The sequence below is a fragment of the Ipomoea nil genome, unplaced genomic scaffold (genome assembly GCF_001879475.1).
Source record: "Ipomoea nil cultivar Tokyo-kokei standard unplaced genomic scaffold, Asagao_1.1 scaffold2280, whole genome shotgun sequence".
Classification (NCBI taxonomy): Eukaryota; Viridiplantae; Streptophyta; class Magnoliopsida; order Solanales; family Convolvulaceae; genus Ipomoea; species Ipomoea nil.
Genome location: NW_017618708.1, coordinates 2,325,744 through 2,348,747, shown reverse-complemented (window position 1 = coordinate 2,348,747; position 23,004 = coordinate 2,325,744). Strand labels below are relative to the sequence as shown.

Sequence of the window (23,004 nt, the reverse complement as noted above, 5' to 3'; positions counted from 1 at the left end):
TTCACGACTTTCAAAACTAACAATTGAGTATTCTAACTATTCAATTTTGGTCCATCCGGCCAAATTGCCGGCGAAAAAGTGGCTGAAAAATTTTAATGATAAAATAATAAGGACATTTTGGTCTTTTGCTTCCACTCGTTGCTGCGGGTTCCTCTTTTGTCTGGCATATGAGGTTGGGGCGTCCGCATTCTAGAGTCTTACGTAAAATTTTGGAGTCTTCGTCTATTAGTCATTTTAATTCTAAAGATCTTCCCAATGTTTGTTCTTCTTGTCAATTGGGAAAATCATCTCGTTTTCCATTATCTCGTGTTGAAACTACTAGTACGCATCCTTTAGAATTAATATATTATGATATTTGGGGCCATGCGCCGTTACTTTCTGCAAATGGCTTCAAATATTTTGTATTGTTTGTGGATGATTATACTCGTTACATGTGGTATTATCCAATGCGTGCTAAATCTGAATTATATGACATATTTGACAAGTTTTGGTCACTAGCTAAACGTTCCTTTTCTCGCAAGATTATTTCTTTTCAGTCTGATTTAGGGGGAGAATATAAAAAACTTGGTTCCACGCTTACTTCTCTGGGTATTCGTCACAGGCAATTGTGTGCGTATACCCACAAGCAAAATGGTCGGGTAGAGCGTAGGCACCGTCATGTTGTTGAAACGAGTCTATCTTTAATGGCTCAACCATCAGTTCCATCTCGTTTTTGGGACTACGCGTTTGAGACCGCTGTTTACCTTATCAACAAAATGCCTACTCATGTCTTATCTGATGAAACACCACACTTTCGCCTACACCGATCTCTTCCGTGCTACTCTTACTTGTGCATTTTTGGTTGTCTGTGCTTTCCTGTGTTGCGTCCATATAATCGCAATAAACTTCAGTTTCGCTCATCTCCGTGTGTTTTTCTTGGTTATCCTCCGTCCTATCGTGGCTATCGTTGTTTTGATACTAACACTAACAAGGTTTTTATCTGTCGCCACGTGCGATTCCATGAGACTGTTTTTCCATTTGTTACTCCAATTTCTTCACAGGTGCCTCGGTCGTGTCCTGAACCGTGGGGTGTTGCGGCAGTTTGGATTCTGGATCGCGGTCTCGGATGATGTTTCGGCTGGCGATGAGCACACTGTCGAGGCTGTTGAGGCTACCACGGGAGGTACCGAGCAGTCCAAGTCCACTGAACGGACTGTCTCGGACCGTCCCGCTTGACAGCGCAGCAGGCCACCAGGGACCACCAAGCGTGGTGCGTCCGTCCATCGGACGCACGATATGGCCACTCGTAGTACAGGTCCGCATGAGCATGTCGCCTTGGCTTCTACCGTTGTGCCCGAGCCGACTTGTTATTCTCAGGCGGTTAAGTTTCCAGAGTGGTGTGATGCAATGGATACATGGCATCTTGTTCCTGATAAGCATATTTTACACTCATATTTTAGGTACATCTTTATAATAATTTTGCATTAATTATTTAATATTATCTAATAATTAGTTCTTTTTATATATAATATATAATTTATTCTTATATAATATATAATATATATAATATATAATATATAAGAATACGTACTACGTGCTATATACTAAATATATATATAATATATTATATATAATATATATAATAAATAAATATAGAATACATAACATATATATATATATATATATATATATATATATATATATATATATATATATATTACTACTGTACTAGACTTCTAGTATATATATATATATTATAAACCTAGAAATAAATGAAATAAATATATTATTTTGTTTGCTTTCCTACAGAACATAGCATACGGCGGTAGCGGAAAAAAAGCAAAGTCAAATTGGACCGGCAAGATTGGCTAGAATTGTGGAAGGCCTTAGCACAAAAATAAAAATTCAATGGTGGAAAATGAGTTGAAAATATTTTGAGAGTAGTATAAATAGATGATGGCAACTCATTCTAAAATGTTCATTCTTCCCCTCTCGAATATTCTTTAAGGTTGTTATCAATGTCCATTCGCGGCTAATTTCTTGTTTGGTTTAGTGAATTGAAGCCCCGGAGTTCATTACGCTGTAAGGTTATTTATTTATTTTTATTATATATTTTTTATGCATTCGAGTATTAAATATTCTTCTAAGTTATTTGAAATAATTGTGTCATTTAATTGCTAGGGAGGCCTACTAGTTATTTATTTGATATAATTATTTGCTATATTAGATAATGTTGTGCTACAAATTACTCTAATATTCAGTAGCAACTGGGTTAATTATTGACGGCTTAGTGATAATTGGACTCGGGTAGAATATTTTCCTAAATTAAATGCAACCGCTTGTGCTTGTGTTATTTAGTTTGTCGGTTTTCCTAGTTCCTATTGCTGCTATTAAATTAAATCTATAGCGCTTGTCTTAGGTTATTTAGTAGTTAGGGGTAATTAAACCGCGTGTGCTTTAGTTACCTACAACTAAGGGAAAACGGAAATGAAATAATTTCACGACAAATATTCAACTGCATATTAATTACTTTATAAATCAATGATCAGTGTTAAACTCCGGTGGTGGATCTTTACTGACCAAGGTTTCTTATTATAAGTGTTTTCGATATATTATTTTCACTGTTTATTCGTTCGATTAAATTTCTCGTTTATTTAATTTCTCTTTTATTTAATATTTATTCTCGATATATTCCAAACCCCCCATTATTTCCTTGAGCACAAAAGTTAAACTAGTTACTCCTCGTGGGATCGATCCTTACTCCCGCTACTACGTTTGTAAGGTTTTAATTTGGGAGCCTACGACAGCTCACCAAATTTTGGCGCCGTTGCCGGGGAGATTTTCTTGTTTATTTTGTGTTTATTTAATTATTTATTTGTTTATTTGTTTTTTTTTCTTCTCGTTAATTTGTCCCAAACGAAACTAAAAAATAATTCTCTTTTCTTTCATTACTTTTACATAATTGCTGCAATATATTTTCTTTTTGTTTATGCCTATAACTCGATCTACTAATCTAAAAATCTTGCCGTACTATCCGGAAATTGAAAGAACTATACGCAGGTGGAGGAAACAAGTTTCTAGTAAATTGGAGCTTAGTGATCTGGCTACCGATTCTACCAATTCTGATTTAGAAGAGGAACCCATGGCTCAAAATCGGACTTTAAAGGAGATTGGAGCTCCGAATTTAGATCAACAACCTTTATGCATCACTTTTCCTGCTCTGGATGCTAATGTACAATTTGAATTAAAATCTGGGTTAATTCATCTTTTGCCTTCTTTTCATGGACTCGCAGGTGAAGATCCTCACAAGCACTTGAAGGAATTCCATGTGGTGTGTTCAAGTATGAAACCCACAGAGGTTACTGAAGAACAAATTAAGTTGAGAGCCTTTCCCTTTTCGTTGAAAGATTCAGCGAAGGATTGACTATACTATCTACCTTCTGGGAGCATCACCACATGGAATAACTTGAAGACAGCGTTCCGTGAAAAATATTTCCCAGCTTCGAGGGCGGCCAACATTAGAAAGGAAATCTGTGGTATAAGGCAAAACAATGGAGAGTCCCTGTATGAATATTGGGAGCGTTTCAAAAAGCTTTGTGCAAGCTGCCCACACCATCAAATCAGTGATCAATTACACATTCAGTACTTTAATAAAGGACTCTTTCCAATGGATAGAAGCATGATTGATGCCGCAAGCGGTGGTGCTTTAGTTGACAAGACACCAGACGCTGCAAGAACTCTAATTGCAAACATGGCTGCAAATTCTCAACAGTTTAGCAATAGAATAGTCCAACCGCCTAAGCAAGTGAATGAGGTAAATATTTCTGCTCTTGAACAACAAATTACTGGTTTAACTACTCTTGTTCGTCAATTAGCAGTAGGTAATATGCAAACTGTAAAAGCATGTGGAATTTGCTCGGTAGTTGGGCACCAAACTGATGCCTGCCCAAATCTTCAAGAAGTTGAACAAGTCAACATGGCTGGAGGTTTTCCTGGACAACCTCAAGGTAAGTATGATCCATTTTCTAATAAATATAATCCTGGATGGAGGGATCACCCGAACCTTAGCTATGGGAACTCACAAGGAAACCGGTTTGTTCAGAATTATCCCAATTTTCAGCAGTATAGACAACCATTTCCTCCAAGACAACAACCAGCCCAAAGCTCTAGCTCAGGTATGAATCTAGAAGATATTGTTAAATCTCTTGCTACTAACACTTTGCAGTTTCAACAAGAAACACAACTATTCCAACAAGAGACAAGGGCTAGTATTTAAGAAACAAAGGCTAGTATACAAAACTTAGAAAGGCAAGTAGGCCAACTAGCAACTACGGTAAGCCTGTTGGAAGCACAGAGTTCTGGCAAATTACCCTCTCAAACGATCGTTAATCCTAAAGAGAATGTAAGTGCAATTACTGTGAGAAGTATGTCGCTGGAAAAGAACATCGATCTAAACAAGGGAATAAGTGCAGGTATCATTGTCAATAATAAAGAGACGTCCCAAGGTAAGCTTTCTCCTTTTTCTGATTATGAACTAGTACCCCCATTTCCTCAAGCTCTTTTAGAACCAATAAGAGGAAACTCAAATAATGATTTATATGAGACCTTTCGTGGATGTGAGAGCAATAAACCATTTTTAGATTCTATGAAAAAGGTACCTCGCTATACAAATTTTCTAAAAGAGGTATGCACATTGAAAAAGAAACAAAATAAAGGAGTTGATGAAGTGAAAGTGCACGAGAATGTCTCTATGGCTAGTCAAGGCAATCTTCCTGAAAAGTGCAAAGATCCAGGTATGTTTACTATTCCGTGTATGATAAGTGGTGTGAAACTTGAAAATGCTATGTTAGATTTAGGAGCTTCTATTAATGTGATGCCATATTTTGTTTATAATTCATTAAATCTTGGACCCCTGAGTAAATCTAGTATAGTAATTCAATTGGCTGATGGATCTACTACATTTCCTAGGGGTGTGATGGAGAATTTGATTGTTAAAGTTAATAATTTGGTTTTTCCTGCTGATTTTTATGTGCTTGATATGGAAAATAATAATAAAATTTCTCATATTTTGTTAGGAAGGCCATTTCTTAAAAACTGCAAAAACTAAAATTGATATTCATAGTGGTATGCTTACTATGGAGTCTAATGGTAAACTTGTGACTTTTAGTATTTATAATACCATGAATCCTCCTAGTGATGATAATTTTGCAATTTTTGTTGATTCATTAAAACTTGTTAAATTTAATGAAATTGCTTCTAATGAAAGCAAAGAAGAAAAAACTAATCAATCATCTTTGAGTACTAATCTACATGAAGGGACTGTTTTTACTCATAATCATCGAAGGTACTCAAAGAGACGATGGAAATTTAAAGAAATATCATAAGTCGAGCCAACGACGATAAACAAAGGCGCTGCTTGGGAGGCAACCTAAGGTGTGTTCGTTCCATTTTTATTTCATTTTATTTTATTTTATTTTATTTTATTCCCTTTTTCTGCATGTTTTTATTCAACATTGGGGACAATGTTGATAATAAGTGTGGGGGAGGAGATTTAGTTTTATTATTTGTTTGCTTAATTTAGTTTTATTGTTTGTTTGCTTATGTCAAAAAAAAAAATTATTATTATTTGTTTTCTTATTTCATAATTTTCAAAAAAAATATTTTACTATTATTTTATGCAAAATAAGTATTATTTTGAAAAATTATATTTTTTTTCCTTTCTTGGAATTCATGATATGATTGAATAAATAGTTTGGCAAATTGTGATTAGTTTGTTAGCATTTCCTGTTTGATATGTAGTGGCTATATTAAGTAAGCAATAAACCTGTGAGTGTTTTGAGCCACTGACTGACACTTCGGTCTTATTTTCTTTCAATTGTGTGATTTCTTCCATAATTTTGTTTCTCTAGAACTTGCCTTGATTCTCTTTTAAAGCTAATTAGACCATGCATGATTCAAATGTGATTAAGACCATTATTTGATTTTGAGCCTCACTAGCCAAATAACCGGTTTGTCCTATGATTTATTTTCTTTTGTTAACCACTTTGAGCTTTATGGCCATTCCTTTCTTTATTTTGAACCACATTACAAGCCTTTTATATCTAAAATAATGCATTTACCCAGCTGAATAACTAGTGGAGCAAATTTTGGATTATTTTTAATCTACGTGAGGTTGGGAAGGATAAGTGTGGGGGAGATCACTTACTCTTATTAATTTGTTTTGAGAGTGAGGCGGGTTGTATCTTTATTGCCAATTTGTCGTTGGTCTTCTAAGAGAAAATGAAGGCAGTTCATCATTTAAAAAAAAAATTTAAAAAAAAAGGATGGAAAATTGAAAAAAATGAAATGGAAAAATGAAGAATATACGTTTGAAAAAGAAAAATATTGCTGAAAATTTATGAGAAAATGAAAAAGAATCAGCAATTGATTTTGAGTTGAAGTTACTTCTAAATAAATGAAGTAAGGGGAAATTCTGGTAATACTGAGGAAGCATTCTGTACCTCAATGGGATGTGTTTTTGATTGGAAATTGAGGGTGTTAGATTAATTGTATTTATTTGCTCATCTAGTTTGAAGGTTTTGTTTAAACTACTTTCCTAAAATATTCTCTACCTTAACCCTAGCCCCATTACAACCTGTGAAAAGTCCTTATGATTTGTTTCATGCATGACACTTGTAGTGGTGATTGAGAAGATATGCAAGCCTATGGTAGAATAATTTTATAGGAATGAACTTGAGTGAAATTTATACCTTCAAACACTTGAGTGATGAGTGATATTCCTGTGAGTGCTTACTTATTTAGTTCTCTCCATTTCCAGACATGGATGCTAACTTATTAATTGCAGGGTGCTTCAAATTGTTGTTCATGATATGTTATAAGTTTCAGGAGCTTTATTTTAATTTACTTCGCAAATAATACTTTTGCTTGGGGACAAGCAAATGTTTTAGTGTAGGGGAATTTGATAAGCATATTTTACACTCATATTTTAGGTACATCTTTATAATAATTTTGCATTAATTATTTAATATTATCTAATAATTAGTTCTTTTTATATATAATATATAATCTATTCTTATATAATATATAATATATATAATATATAATATATAAGAATACGTACTACGTGCTATATACTAAATATATATATAATATATTATATATAATATATATATAATAAATAAATATAGAATACATAACATATATATATATATATATATATATATATATATATATATATATATATATATATATTACTACTGTACTAGACTTCTAGTATATATATATATATATATATATATATATATATATATATTATAAACCTAGAAATAAATGAAATAAATATATTGTTTTGTTTGCTTTCCTACAGAACATAGCATACGACGGTAGCGGAAAAAAAGCAAAGTCAAATTGGACCGGCAAGATTGGCTAGAATTGTGGAAGGCCTTAGCACAAAAATAGAAATTCAATGGTGGAAAATGAGTTGAAAATATTTTGAGAGTAGTATAAATAGATGATGGCAACTCATTCTAAAATGTTCATTCTTCCCCTCTCGAATATTCTTTAAGGTTGTTATCAATGTCCATTCGCGGCTAATTTCTTGTTTGGTTTAGTGAATTGAAGCCCCGGAGTTCATTACGCTGTAAGGTTATTTATTTATTTTTATTATATATTTTTTATGCATTTGAGTATTAAATATTCTTCTAAGTTATTTGAAATAATTGTGTCATTTAATTGCTAGGGAGGCCTACTAGTTATTTATTTGATATAATTATTTGTTATATTAGATAATGTTGTGCTACAAATTACTCTAATATTCAGTAGCAACTGGGTTAATTATTGACGGCTTAGTGATAATTGGACTCGGGTAGAATATTTTCCTAAATTAAATGCAACCGCTTGTGCTTGTGTTATTTAGTTTGTCGGTTTTCCTAGTTCCTATTGCTGCTATTAAATTAAATCTATAGCGCTTGTCTTAGGTTATTTAGTAGTTAGGGGTAATTAAACCGCGTGTGCTTTAGTTACCTACAACTAAGGGAAAACGGAAATGAAATAATTTCACGACAAATATTCAACTGCATATTAATTACTTTATAAATCAATGATCAGTGTTAAACTCCGGTGGTGGATCTTTACTGACCAAGGTTTCTTATTATAAGTGTTTTCGATATATTATTTTCACTGTTTATTCGTTCGATTAAATTTCTCGTTTATTTAATTTCTCTTTTATTTAATATTTATTCTCGATATATTCCAAACCCCCCATTATTTCCTTGAGCACAAAAGTTAAACTAGTTACTCCTCGTGGGATCGATCCTTACTCCCGCTACTACGTTTGTAAGGTTTTAATTTGGGAGCCTACGACAGCTCACCAGTTCCCTTTGAATCTAGTATGAATGTTGTTGGATGCAAGTGAGTGTTTAGAACCAAGAGAAAGGCAGACGGTTCAGTTGAGCGTCATAAAGCTCGGTTGGTTGCTAAAGGTTTTAATCAAGTTGCTGGAGAGGACTTCTTTGAGACTTTTAGTCCTGTGGTAAAATCGACTACGGTACGTCTTTTGTTATCCTTAGCTATTTCCCGCGGTTGGACTATTCGTCAACTTGACATTCATAATGCATTCTTGAATGGAAAATTGGCTGAAATAGTGTATATGCGGCAACCACCTAGCTATGAGGACAAGACACTGTCCAGTCATGTGTGTCTGCTTCAGCGATCTCTATATGGGCTTAAGCAGGCACCTCGTGCTTGGTTCATGCGATTGCATGATTATCTGGTCTCTGTGGGCTTCTCGCCTTCTAAAACAGATGTTTCTTTGTTTATTTACTCGCGTGATAATATTCGGTTGTATTTTCTTGTCTATGTGGATGACATTTTAATTATGGGTTCTGATTCGGAACGTGTTGCTACACTGGTCAATAAGTTGTCACTTGAATTTAAAGTCCATGATATGGGTGTTCCGTCTTTCTTTTTGGGAATTGAAACTGTTCAATCATCTACTAGTATGCTTTTATCCCAGCAGCGTTACATGAAAGACATTCTGAAACGAGCAAGTATGGTTGACTGCAAACCGGTAACCACGCCAGTTTCACTTACCAAATCCACGGATGGTCCTGTGGTTCCCTACGCAGACCCGACTCACTACCGCAGTCTTGCAGGGACCCTACAGTATCTTACGGTCACCCGCCCTGATTTGTCCTATATGCTGCTAATCGTTTGTGCCAGCATATGCATGCCCCTACCACTACGATTTGGGCGGCCTTGAAGAGGGTTCTGCGCTATGTCAATGGCACTCTCAATCTTGGTCTTCACATATCTTGTTCTGACTCTCTTGATATTCATGCTTATTCTGACTCAGATTGGGCTGGCAATCCGGACGATAGAAAATCTACAAGTGGTTTTGTTGTTTTTCTTGGGTAGAATCTTATATATATCTTGGGTATGTCGCAAACAACGGACAGTGGCTCGTTCCTCGACTGAAGCCGAATATAAGGGGTTAGCTGATGTCTCTGCTGAAGTCACCTAGCATCTTTCTCTACTGAGGGAAATCGACTTCCCACCCATGTCTACACCAAAGCTATGGTCGGAAAACTTAGGGGCAACTTATTTATGTGCTAATCCTATCTTTCATGTCCGCACGAAGCACATTGAGATTGACTATCATTTTGTTCGTGATAAAGTAGCCAAGAAGGAGATCCAAGTCAACTTTATCTCAACCAAGGATCAGATAGCTGATATTTTAACTAAACCTTTATCTACTTTACGTTTTAATTCGCTCCGTCACAAGCTCAATGTTTTGGCTAGCCAACCTTGTGCTTGAGGGAGAGTATTAGGACTATATTATTCATATTAGACTAGGACTATATTATTCGTGTTAGACTATAATTCTATCTAGTATCTATATATATGCTCTCTGTACTCTCTGACATTATCATTGAATACAGCGCAATCTATATTCCCATCTTTACAAGCTCATCGTGAATGAGTAATTAAATCACGATAAAATTCTTATCCAACATCTAATATTATATGTGATTATATATACTTCATGACTCCAAATAATCACATGAAAATTAGATCACACGTGTTTATGTCATAAATCTTATTTTATCTATAAATTTCCAACATTCTCTCACTTCTATCGCATTTTTCTCTCTCATATTTCCTTATACGTACTATAGACGTACTATGAATCAATATTTATTTTTAATATATTAAAAATTCATTATTTGTGTATTAAATGTTCATTATGAACTTTCAAAAAATAAACATTCAATATATTAAAAATGGACAAAAATGTATCTTATATCAATGATACACCCACCTTACAAAGTTGACCATGGTCTATGGTAGAATGATTGATTAAAAGTCCAACATATCCCATATATTGAATTGGGACGCAAATTATTTAAAAATTCAAAACATGATATCATTTTTAAACATATTATATTATATTGTTTATTTTATACCACTAAAAATTCTAAATTCAACTCACAAAAAGCATTCTATATATATAAAATAATGTTTAAATATTATAGCAACCAAGCTATTATCTAAACCAAAAGAGTTGTATTATTTTTACTGTCAATTAATGTAATTGTCATAAGTACTCAAAAATATAATTGTGATAAGATACAAATGTTTGATATAAAATTGTCAAAACTTAAATGTTTCAATGATGTTTGTTTGTTTGGACAGTAGCGTCGACCAACGAATTCCTGTTTACATTGGACTATTGGAGTCGCAGTTGTTATATTATAGACCGCGGTGCACATGCATCGCGTTTAAAAACGGCGCCGTTTCTTTAAGTAAAGAAACGGCCCGCCGTTATCGTTAACGGAGTCCGCTTGTTTGGTGTATTAAACACCAACTGACACTACAATATATCTAAACCGACACTGTAGTTATATCAAAATGATACTGTAGTTATGGTGAAATGAAACTGCAGTGTATATAAAATGAAACTGAATAACATTTCACATATTTGAGTGTATATTGTACAATGAAGTTGTAATTATCAAAATGATCATGTAGTTGTGTTTTAATAAAACTATAGTATATATAAAATAAAATTAAATAACTTTGTCACATATTTGAGTCTATAAATATCGAATGAAACTGTAATTATATGAAAATGAAACTGTAGTTGCGTTGAACTGAAACTGCAGTGTATACGAAATGAAACTGAATAATAGAGTTACTTTTTGCAGAAGGGTGCGAAATGGCGAAAAATGAATACCGTTTATTTTCATTTAACAAAACGATGTCATTTTGATGCGCGGTGTATAATCGATTAGCACCAAGCTATTATGTAAACAAAAGAGTTGTATTATTTTTAGTGTCAATTAATTACAAATGTTTGATATAAAATTGTTAAAACTTAAATGTTTGAATGATGTTTGTTTGTTTGGACAGTAGCGTCGACCAACGAATTCCTGTTTACATTGGACTATTGGAGTCGCCGCCATCCGGTTTGGAAATCAGATGCGTTTGGAGCCATTTGTTGTAGAGCCTCTGCTAACTAGTTTTCTCGAATTTGCCCAGCCTGATTCACCCAAAAAAAAAAAAAAAAATCTTTGATTTCTTTGTAATTCTTCGTAGTTCGATCTACTCTGATCGATAGACAGACGCAAATTAAATGGCTTACGCTGCTTTAACTTCGCTTATGGAAACACTTTCTCTACATTTCTTGCAATCACAATCACGCTTGCCTCTTGAAGATTTAGAGGCACAGATTAGAGATGACAATGAAAATCTTGGCTTGCTGCAGCAAATTCTTGAGAAATCTGAGATGGGGTTGGACGAAGCGTCTTCTTCTATAAAGGTTAGCTCCCCCAGTCTTTATGGAATCTTCAATAATCAAGCAGTAAAACAGACTGATTATTAAAAGTGAAAAGCTGCAGCAGCTTGCAGATTTAGAGGCTCGGATCAGAGAGATGGAGTTGGACGAAGAAGCGTCACCCAAGCCTATAAAGGCTTGCTTCCCCAGGCTTTATGGAAAGCAGCAGCTTGCTTGGGATACTATACTTTTGACTTCTCGCCTCAGGGAGATGGCTCAACTCAAACAAAAGATAGTTTTTCTCCATCAAAATCTGGGCTTGCTGCAACAAAGTGTTGAGAAATCTGAGATCCCCTATGATGATGCAAGGGTGAGGGTGATGAAAGATTTAGAGGCACAGATTAGAGATGCATCCTTCAATGCGGAAGAAAGGATTGAGATGCAGTTGACTGCCATTTATCTAGCAAAGGATAGTCTTCATGTAACAGCTTGCCTGCTCAGGCTTCATCAAATCTTCAATGAAGCAGAAAAACAGACTAATTACCACAGGAATAAGTTGATTAGGATCCGACGAAGAGGACTACTACAGCTTGTCAAAGGACTATTACACAAGAAAATTATTGTGAGTAACTTTTCCAAAAATGCTTCAAAGTTTGATCGTAAAATGGTCGGATGCGACAATGTGTTATTGACGGTATTGGATCAGCTCACGCAACAATCAACTAAGGGGAGACAAGTTGTTTCGATTGTTGGCATGGGAGGAATAGGCAAGACCACTTTAGCACACGAAGTTTATGAACATCCATCAATTACTTCTCATTTCGACAAGCAAGCATGGGTTACGGTATCCCAAGAGTATAATGTCGAACAAATGCTCCGATGTCTTCTTAGTTGTGTTATTGCAGCATCAAGAGATGGCGGCAAAGACCAATTAGCAGAAAGTGTGTATAAACATTTGAAGGGTCAGAGATATTTGATAGTGATGGATGATATATGGAGCACTACTGCTTGGGATAGTGTGCAAAGATGCTTTCCAGATGATAATAATGGAAGCCGTATACTATTGACTTCTCGACTCAGAGAGGTGGGAGAATATGCTAGCTCAGGTAACTCTCCTCTTAACATGCCTTTCTTAGATGCCAATGAAAGTTGGAATCTCTATTGCAAAGTCTTTGGTAAAACTGAATTCCTTCTAGTGTTTGAGCAAATTGGTAGAGACATAGTGAAGAAATGTGAAGGATTACCTCTGGCTATTATTGTAGTAGCTAGTCTTCTCTCCAAGATAAAGGAGGAGGAGGAAGAGTGGAAGAATGTTGCAAAAAGTGTAATTGGTGATTCTAATGATGCATGTTCCAGAATACTATATCTAAGTTACCACCAATTACCACACCACTTAAAAGCTTGTTTTCTGTATTTTGGAGTTTTTCAAGAAGACTATGAGATCCCTGTGAAGAAGTTGGTCAGGTTGTGGGCAGCAGAGGGGTTTTTGAGGGCTGTGAAGCATGTGAATACGGAGAAAGTGGCCATGGAATGCTTGCAAAATCTTGTTGATAGAAGTCTCGTTATAGTTAGCAAACAGAGCTATAATGGGGAAATGAAAACAATAAGGATACATGATTTATTGCGAGATTTATGCTTGAAAGAAGCTGGACGTGAAAATCTATTGAATGTGAATGTGATTGGAGATGAAAAACTTTCATTTTATAAGAGGAAATCACAGAACCTGTTTTCAAAACCTTGTCGTTGGATAAGTGATACATCAGAATGTTTGAATAATCAAATCAGGCCAGGAGATAAGCGCTTTGACAAATCTCATTCCTTACACTCAAGGTTTGATTACTCTAGGGGATTTTACTTTCAGGCACTTGATGAACTTCTTTCACACTTGAAATTGCTAAGAGTAGTAGACATTGAATGTGGACATTGTAGCAATCCATGTGAGGTAAATGTGTTTGCCAGTCTTGTTCATTTGAGATACTTTGCTTTGACCCATCAATGCCGAAATGATCACACTCCTCTTTATGTAAAGCTCTTTGAGCATAGGAATATGCAAAGCTTTATTGTTCGTGGAAGATTTGTTAAATGGGATTCCTCTAGTGCATTTACAATTTGGACAATGCCACTATTAAGGAATTTTTGTGTTGAACAAATTCTTTCATTAGAAACTTCTTCGGTTGTTCATAGAAACTTAGAGAATATATCTTGGTTGGATCCTAAACTCTGTACACAGGATCTATTTACAAGGATTCCAAATTTAAAAAAATTGGGGATTGAAGGTGGAGATGCTAAAAGTCCAGATTGTTTTTATAATTTTGTGCACTTGGGGCAGCTTGAGGCACTAAGCATCAGAGAGTGGTGGAATCTCAACCATATTCCATGTAGCGACATCCCATGGACAACTAGTTTTCTACCAAATCTTAAGAAGCTCAAGTTCATGGATACTAATTTGGCATGGAGTGATATGAGGTTTATTGGTATGTTGCCGAATCTAGAGGTTCTAAAATTGATAAATGCTTGTCAAGGCCCAAAGTGGGAGACATCTGAAGGAGGGTTCCGTCAATTGAAAAAGTTGGTAATTGAAGCACGTTGGAGTTTGGAAGATTGGAATGCTGAGGGTGACAATTTTCATGTGCTTGAATGTTTAGAGTTACATAAATGCAAGCATTTGCAAAAGATTCCTAATGGTTTTGTGGATATCATATCGCTAGCATTGATTGAGTTAATCTACTGTCAGGATTCACTTTTGGCTTCCGCAAAGTGGATTCAAGATGAGCAACTCAACAACTATGGAAACACCATCCTTGTTCGTTCTAAAAATATTAGGTCTCTTTCTATCCCTCTATTATATCTCTGAACATTTCACATTTCATTCTACTTGTATATTTGCAAGGAATACTCATTTGTTTTCTCTCACTTGTTCTCATTTTTGTCTATATATTTCCTTACCCTATCTACATGCTGTCTGTTCACCAATTTTTAACTTAATTTACTGTTTTCAGCCTGAAAGAGTAAACATCTGAGAAAGAATGTGATGAGGAGGAAGAGATAGATGACGGAGAAATTGTTTGAAGACAAATTTTGAAGGCTATGTCTAGGGTGACTACTATGTTATAGCATATATTTTGGTTTCTGGTTCTTGGATGATTAGAGATCTGATGGATGATGCATGCCTTGGCATTATATTTCAGCACCTGAATTTCATCTGATGTCTCAACTGTTTTGGCATGCCTTTGGCATTATATTAAAAAGGAGTGACTAAGCTTATGGGATTCAATTAAGCGAATGTAGGGATTCCCTACCTAGCTTGTGGCTTCTGCAAAGTGCAGTGGATTCAAGATGATCGAGCAACACAACTATGCAAAGTGGATTCAAGATCTAGCTGAAATGGTCTCTGTGGGCAATTCGTTCTCGGAAATCTGATGCATATATGGTGCCATAGCATTGAAGGATGGGAACTCAATTTATTCATTTGAAGTCTCAGAAATGGTTTTTTATGGATTAGCCAAGGATATAATTGAAGTTGGCTGAATATTGTGTTGGAATATAATGCATGTTGTCTTTTATGGATTAGCCAAGGATATAATTGAAGTTGGCTGAATATTGTGTTGCAATATAATGCATGTTGTCTGTTTCTCAGAAGAAGTTGGTGATTGGAATTTTGATGGATGCTGCCATAGCATTGTAGTTTGCATTGCAGGATCAGAGCTGAATTTCAATCTCCATCTCAATTAGTCTCAACTGTTTTTTTTTTTTTTTTTAAAGTGACGAGGACAACCTTTCGTCATTATTTAAGGGTGTGCAATTGTGTACTTAATAAACCTCGTCTTATAACCCTAGCCAACAAAGATTAGATTTAAGGTTTAAGTGAATATGATGGGAGATGAAAAATAACCTGGCCTGTTTTCAAAACCTTGCTTGTCATTGGATAACTTATCCATAAGAATGTTTAAAAAAACAAAACTACCAGAGTAAAATACTAATCTTGATAATTCAGTATTAGACTTTGTTTATCCCTATAATACTCTTTCAATTTCTTACTTTCAAAAATGGATACTACTGTCCTAACATATAACTCACTCCTAAAATATAATACGTAGTAGTAGTGATAGTAATAATAATAGTAATTAATACTAATAATAATGTAATTTTGCACTTTCTCTCTTTAGACAGATTAACAAGAATAATCAACTGTCAGGGATTACTGATTGATTCAGTTACGAAGACAGTCAATGATAATAAATCATGGAGAACATAAACGAGAAAAATAACAGCACAAACCCAATGACACAGAATATTTACCCAGTTCGATACAGTGTGTATCTACGTCTGGGGGACGATCACATAGGCGTCCATCCACTAAATCATAATCCAATGTACAAAGGTAGATATACAACAATCTTACCCAAGTGCCCCACACAAGGTACATACCCAGTCTACACAGGTTTAGTGGATTGTTGAAGATGGAGAGCCATGCATGCAGAAGTCCAATGAAATCCCTTCACTTGGAGAGCCCACTCTAATGCAGTCCACTTCAATGACGCTCTTAGCAGTTGTTCCCACAACAGTGTGATCACAGTGTCCTTTCGTTTAAGCAGCAGTGATTCTTCTCAAGTTCATCATCTTAATCACCACGAACATATTTTGTTGAGAAGATGCATGACAATCAAAGATCTCGTCTCATATAGCATATAAGGAGTATTTCTTCTTACTGTTTGACGTAACCCTAATTCTCTTCGAATAAGGGTACTTATAGATTCTTCAATAAACACTCTCCATAGATGACTTTGATTGTAGAAGGTAGGACTATAAAATGGGAATGTAATCTCAGAAGATTAGGTCCATACCTTTCTTGAAAATATACGCTGATCTTCTTTCCAAACTAGTCTGATAATACCACGTATAGTCTTTTAGAAATCAGCTTCCTAAAACAGATCTTCAGTGTCAGTCCTTCTGTTGTTGCTTCTGATTGATCATTCATCTGTAGAGTTGGACGGACAAACTCTAAACCTATCTTAGTTTGCCATAATAATATTGCCAATTATAATATGGGGTTTTTTGAACATTTAAAAACACTAACAAACTCCCCCTTTGGCTATTATTTGGCAAAACAACTCGACTATAAAGATAATCAAAACATAAAGAACTAAGATAGGTTATTATAAAGAAGCAACCCATGAGTCTGATCTGATTACATAGAACTAAGACAAAAACATAAGATCCAAAACAGTTTATGATAAAAAACAAGTAGTGATGCCATCAAACACAACGCCCAGCCATGGCCAGAAGGTACACAAACACAAAAACTCCCCCCGAGTTCATACTACTCCCCCTTTTTGCCAATGATAGCCAAAGGTCAAACATTGGAGGGAGTGTCACTGTCAGACTTCGCAGGATCAGCCGCAGCAGTAGATTCAGATAGGCTTAAACGAAGAAGAACGGTTGCCAGCTCAGTACGGGCCCCTGTCAGTTGCTTTGCAACAATGCTGTGAACAGTCTCAAGATTAGCGACCCGTGCCTTCAACTGAATGGAAAGTTGAACATCCTTAGCATGAAGAGAGTCGTCAGACACAGCGTCAGGTTCAGAATTTGTTGGGACAGTCACCGGAACAACATCCCGAATGTGATCTCCAGTCAGCAGACGTTTATCAACAGTATAGAGCAGCGTTGGACTGATCACTTCACAGGGCATAGGCTCAAGACCCTAAGATGTAAGAATGCCATAAATCAGATTTGGGAAGGGTAGCCTTACCTTCTGCTCCCGTGGATGAATTAAGGTAAGAATATGATAGAAAATCCATTTTCCCAGATCAACTTGCATCTTCGTTCCAATTCGAAACAAGAGGCCTGCCAGCAGCTTGCCAACCGTGTGGAAATGGGCTGATGGGAGCCAGTTGTGAAGGGCCAGGCGATGTAAAATCACATATCTGGATGTGAGTTGCGAGCTCGGCAGATAATCCTTGTCACCTGTAGGCCAAGTTTCTGTCTGTCCACCGGTAAGAGTTTTGGCCACCAAGTTCCAGTCAGTGACAACCTCTTCTTGTACAGCAGCCAAACCATAGTATTCATTGATCATATCCGGCCTAAAAATGTACCACCTCCCTCTGATGAAGATCTGCATCGGTCGAGGTCCGGTTAAGTTGTCAATCTCTTCATTGAGATTGCAATAGAATTCATACGTGAGAAGCTTAGAGTATGGACAGATGTCCGTGACAGTTTTCAGCAATCCGACTTCATTCAGCAGAGGTAGAATGTCACATACAGAGTTCAGCTGGTTCTCATCCACGGATCGTTGAACAATAAGGTCCCTTCTGACCATAGTAGACCATTTGGCCTGAGCAGCAGAAGATACAAACTGAGGCCTGTAAACAGATGGGTCAGTTTCTTCAACAGGTTGAACCTCAGGAGTAATGCTTCGACCTCTCAATCATGTGGATGGCTTCCCTTTTCTGGTAGGTGGTGCAGGTACAGAAGTAGCTTGAACAGCAGTAGGGCCCTTCTGCTTAACAAACGATCGCAGTGTCTTGAACACTTGTTGAACAGGCGGATTTCCTTCAGACTTGACAGCCTCACTCGACTTCCTTCTCTTCTCAGGCTGATCCACATCAGCACTGTCATCACCGGTCTCAACAACAACCTGTACTGGAACATTCTTCCTTTTAGACCTTCTTGTTTCTTTGGTTGGGGATTGAACAGGAGTCACAGAGTGACTGGAATCAGAGACATTGGCATATGAGTTCCCAATAATATTCGAAATTTCTCGAATTTTGAAGGTCGTGGAGTCAGGATGAGCAGTGGACTCAACAGTTGGAATTTCAGATGGAGGCGCTTGAGATCCATACACTTCAGCCAGAATTTTATCATCTTCGCTGGAGGATTCAGATGGGTGAATCACACGATACGGTTGAGGAATTGAAGCAGATGGTAGAACAGCAAAGTGTCGCACATGTTCCAGACTTTCACCTAAAGATGTGGCAGTGTAGACTGGGATTCCCCCAGATTTCTCAGACTTATGGGGGCTTGATAGATCGACAGTGTCAACATTAGCAGGTAAACAGAAGTGACATCAGCAGAGCAAACTTCTTTAGGTTCATCAACAATCTCAGCAGGAGGCAGAGCAAGATTATCAGGAGAGAAAACAACTAAACTTAGTTTATTTGGCTCATCGGATGATTTTTCTTTCTTATCAGACACATCATTTTTCACATCAACAGACTCACTCAACGGCAGGGATGTAGGATTAACATTCTCAGGGGGTTTCTAAGAATCTAAAGCAGATAAATTGTCATTATGAACAAGCACACAAGACGGGGGTAGCAGAAACATCAGGTTTATCCGGTGAAATTTCAATAGGAGTATCAGAATTGTTTGACCTTTTTCGGAGGATCTCCTGTCTGTGTCTTGCCTCTTTCTGAGCAGCTTCGAGATACAAAGGTTGGGACTCCGCTCGCCGTCGAGAGACCTCAACAGATTCTAGGGCTCGTTGTGCAAAGTATCGAAGGAAAGCCCCGGCCCGATTTCCATCCGAGGGTTCTGGAATAAATACTGGAGAAACTTCATCACTGGCTTCGGAAACCATCTTCAGCAGTTCAGTCGCATCATCTTCAGACCATTCAGCATTAAATTCTGGGTAGTTCGTCATAACAGTCACCAAAATCTCGTCGCGAAGCATAGGATCAAGCTTGAGTTTCTTCTTCATAGCAAACTGCAATAATGTCTGAATATGCTTAAGAGCCACCTCTGGAGAATGTGTTTTGCTTCCGAGTTTGATGATGATATTTCTTACAGGATCTGCCATTGAAACAAAATTTTTGTGGGAGGAGAAGAACAAATCACAGAAGGCAGGTGCGCTGAGAGAGAGAGGGGTTGAGTGCTGAGATGCTTGAAGAAATTTCTTCTTGGCCCGGTATTAAATAGACTTAAGGGTGATGAACCCTAATCAATGTGGCTTGTCAAATATCATGCAGACGCGATTGATTGACACAACGGTACGCCTTCTTTTTAGGAAGGAAACGGAACCCAAAGAAATTTGAATTTCAAAAAGAAATTAAGATCTTTGAAGATATCTTTAAGATATCTTTAAGATACAAAATGTTAAATAAACCACTTAACAAAAATAGAGAGGAGTCTTTAAAGAAGGTCAAACCATAATACTGAACCGTATAAGCCAACATTTTCTCCTCTCTGGCTGATTAACTGCTTTAATTAGTCAATTCTGCAAATTCCCAAGGCAGACCTGAGAATTTCAAAACGATTAGCATCCAGTGGCTTAGTCAGAATATCCGCCAGTTGTTTGTCAGTTTGAATGTATTCCAATTCAATTTCCTTGGATTCAACCAGTTCTCTGATGTAATGATGCCGGATGTCAATATGCTTCGTTTTGGAATGTTGAACTGGATTCTTGGAGATATTAATAGCACTGACATTGTCACAGTAGAGTGTCATTATCCTTTGAGTAAGACCATAATCCAGAAACATCTGTTTCATCCATACCAACTGAGTACAGCATCCACCTGCAGCTATGTATTCTGCCTCTGCGGTGCTCAGTGAGATTGAATTCTATTTCTTGCTTAGCCATGATACTAAGTTCTTACCAACAAAGAAACATCCTCCAGAAGTACTCTTTCGATCATCAATATTGCCTGCCCAATCAGCATCACAGTATGCAACAAGACTCAGTTCACTGTCCTTGGAGTACCAGAGGCCATACTGCATCGTTCCTTTAACATATTTCAGAATGCGTTTTGCAGCTATCAGGTGCGATTCCTTTGGATCAGATTGATACCTCGCACAGATTCCAACGTTGAACATTATGTCTGGTCGACTGGCTGTTAGATACAACAGACTACCTATCAAGCTGCGATAGACTGTGTTATCCACTGATATACCAGTTTCATCTTTCATTACTTTTGTGGAGGTGGAGATTGGTGTCCTGGATGATTTACATGATTCCAGATCAAACTTTTTAACTAGATTTTTAGCATACTTTTCTTGTTAAATAAAGTATCCTTCAGGACTTTGTTTGACCTGTAGACCTAGGAAGTATGTCAGTTGACCAACCATGGACATTTCAAATTCTTCCTTCATCACTTTTACTAACTCGTCATTGTATTTCTGTAAAGTTGATCCAAACACAATGTCATCCACATAGATTTGGGCTATGGTTATATGACTTCCAGTAGTTTTTACAAACAGGGTTTTGTCAACACTTCCCCGTTTATACCCATGCTGGAGCAGATACTGTGTCAGTCGTTCATACCATGCCCGTGGGGCCTGTTTGAGACCATAGAGAGCTTTTCGAAGCTTATAGACATACGATGGATGATCTGGATCTTCGAAACCTTTAGGTTGAGCCACATAGATATCTTCGTGGAGATAGCCATTTAGGAATGTTGTCTTGACATCCATTTGAAACAGTGTGAATCCCAAAATGCATTCGACAGCCAACAAAATCCTGATTGACTCGAGTCTAGTTACAGGAGCAAAAGTCTCATCATAATCAATCCCTTCAATCTGAGTATACCCTTGAGCCACTAACCGAGCTTTGTTCCTTGCTATATTTCCAGCTTCATCAGTTTTATTTTTAAAAATCCACTTAGTTCCAATTACGTTGACACCATTAGGTCTTGAAACTAGATCCCAAACATGATTTCGCTCAAACTGATGTAACTCCTCCTGCATAGCCTTGATCCACAGATCATCCTGTAAGGCTTCTTTAACATTCCTGGGTTCTATCTTAGAGGTATAACAAGCAGAACCAGATATTTCTGTCAGATTAATTTTCATTCTGCTCCTGGTCTTCATCCCATCTGATGGATCTCCAATGATGTTATCTGATGGATGGTTTTTCTGAGTTCTGGTGGGTTTGTCTTTTCCTGTATCATAAATGAGGTTTGACTCCTGTTTCGAACTTTCTTGATCTTCATCTGACGAGTCTTGTGGTTTGAACTGTCCGTTGCTATTAGTGGCAGGAAGCTGTATCACTGAATCTGACACTGTTGTGTCGACTGATTCTTCTGGACTGTCATCTATAACCACATTTACTGACTCCATCACAGATTGAGTCCTCTTGTTGTAGACTCTGTAAGCACGACTGTTTGGAGAGTATCCAAGGAAGATGCTCTCATCACTCTTTAGTTCGAACTTCCCTCTTTGTTCTCTATCAGCCAGCACATAACACTTTGTCCCAAACACATGAAAATACTTCAGATTTGGCTTCTTTCCCTTCCAGATCTCATATGGAGTTTTGGTTGTTCCTGGCCTAAGATAAACCCTATTTATTGTATGACAGGCTGTGTGTACTGCTTCAGCCCAAAAACGCTGCGGAAGATGCGAGGCATGTAGCATAACTCTTGCCATTTCTTGTAAGGTTCGATTCTTTCTTTCCACTACTCCATTCTGTTGTGCAGTTCTAGGGGCAGAGAACTCATGTGATATACCGTGCTAGAAGTAGAAATCTGAATATAGTGAGTTCTCAAATTCTTTTCCATGATCACTCCTCAATCTCTGAACTTTTATTATAGACTCATTCTTTTCCTTCTGAACCCTTATACATAGAGTTTTAAAAGCCTTGAAAGCTTCTGTTTTTTCTCTTATAAAGAATACCCAGCTGTATCGAGAGAAATCATCCACACACACAAATATGTATTTCTTTCCCCCAATGCTTTCAGTCTGTGTTGGCCCCATGAGGTCTATGTGGACAAGATCTAGACACTTTTCTATGGTGATGCCTCTTACTGCTTTGTGTGGAGTTCTGATTTGTTTCCCAATTGCACATGCGCCACAGATTTTGTCTGGATCTATTCTGATCTTAGGTACACCTTTCACAGCTTCCAGTTTTATCAGTTTATCCATATCTCTAAAGTTTACGTGACCCAGTCGTCTATGCCAGAGTTTTGACTCATCAGATTTGGATAGGTGACAAGCAGTTTCATTTGTCAAAACATAACAATTATCTGAGGATCGGTTTCCTTTCATGACAAGTTGATTTGCTTTGTCACTAACTCTGCAGCAGTTACGATCGAAGCACACATTCCAATTTTGATCACACAACTGACTGATGCTGATCAGATTTGCTTTCAACCCACTGACTAGCAGGACTTCTTCTAATTGAGGTAAACCTGGTACATTCAAGATACCTTTCCCAACTATTTTTCCTTTTTGTCCATCTCCATATGTTACAGCTCCACTGCTAGGTTGAACAGCCATCAGACACTTAACATTTCCTGTCATATGTCTGGAACACCCACTGTCGA

The 23,004-nt window shown here is 36.9% G+C and overlaps 1 protein-coding gene across 2 annotated transcripts in view; it reads left to right on the top strand.

The window, feature by feature from the left end:
* LOC109150859 (putative late blight resistance protein homolog R1B-16) overlaps window positions 1-14,903 on the top strand; it is a 123,243-nt gene extending 108,340 nt beyond the window's left edge. The window contains exons 5-7 of one of the 2 annotated variants that reach the window (XM_019298833.1): window positions 11,773-11,797; window positions 11,949-14,575; window positions 14,752-14,903. In XM_019298833.1, the coding sequence (XP_019154378.1) occupies window positions 11,773-11,797; window positions 11,949-14,575; window positions 14,752-14,764 (2,665 nt within the window). In that variant the 3' untranslated portion in view covers window positions 14,765-14,903. Of the gene's footprint in view, window positions 1-11,772; window positions 11,798-11,906; window positions 14,576-14,749 lie in introns of those variants that run through there. The other variant, XM_019298834.1, reaches the window with a different exon arrangement.
* Window positions 14,904-23,004: the final 8,101 nt, after the last annotated feature.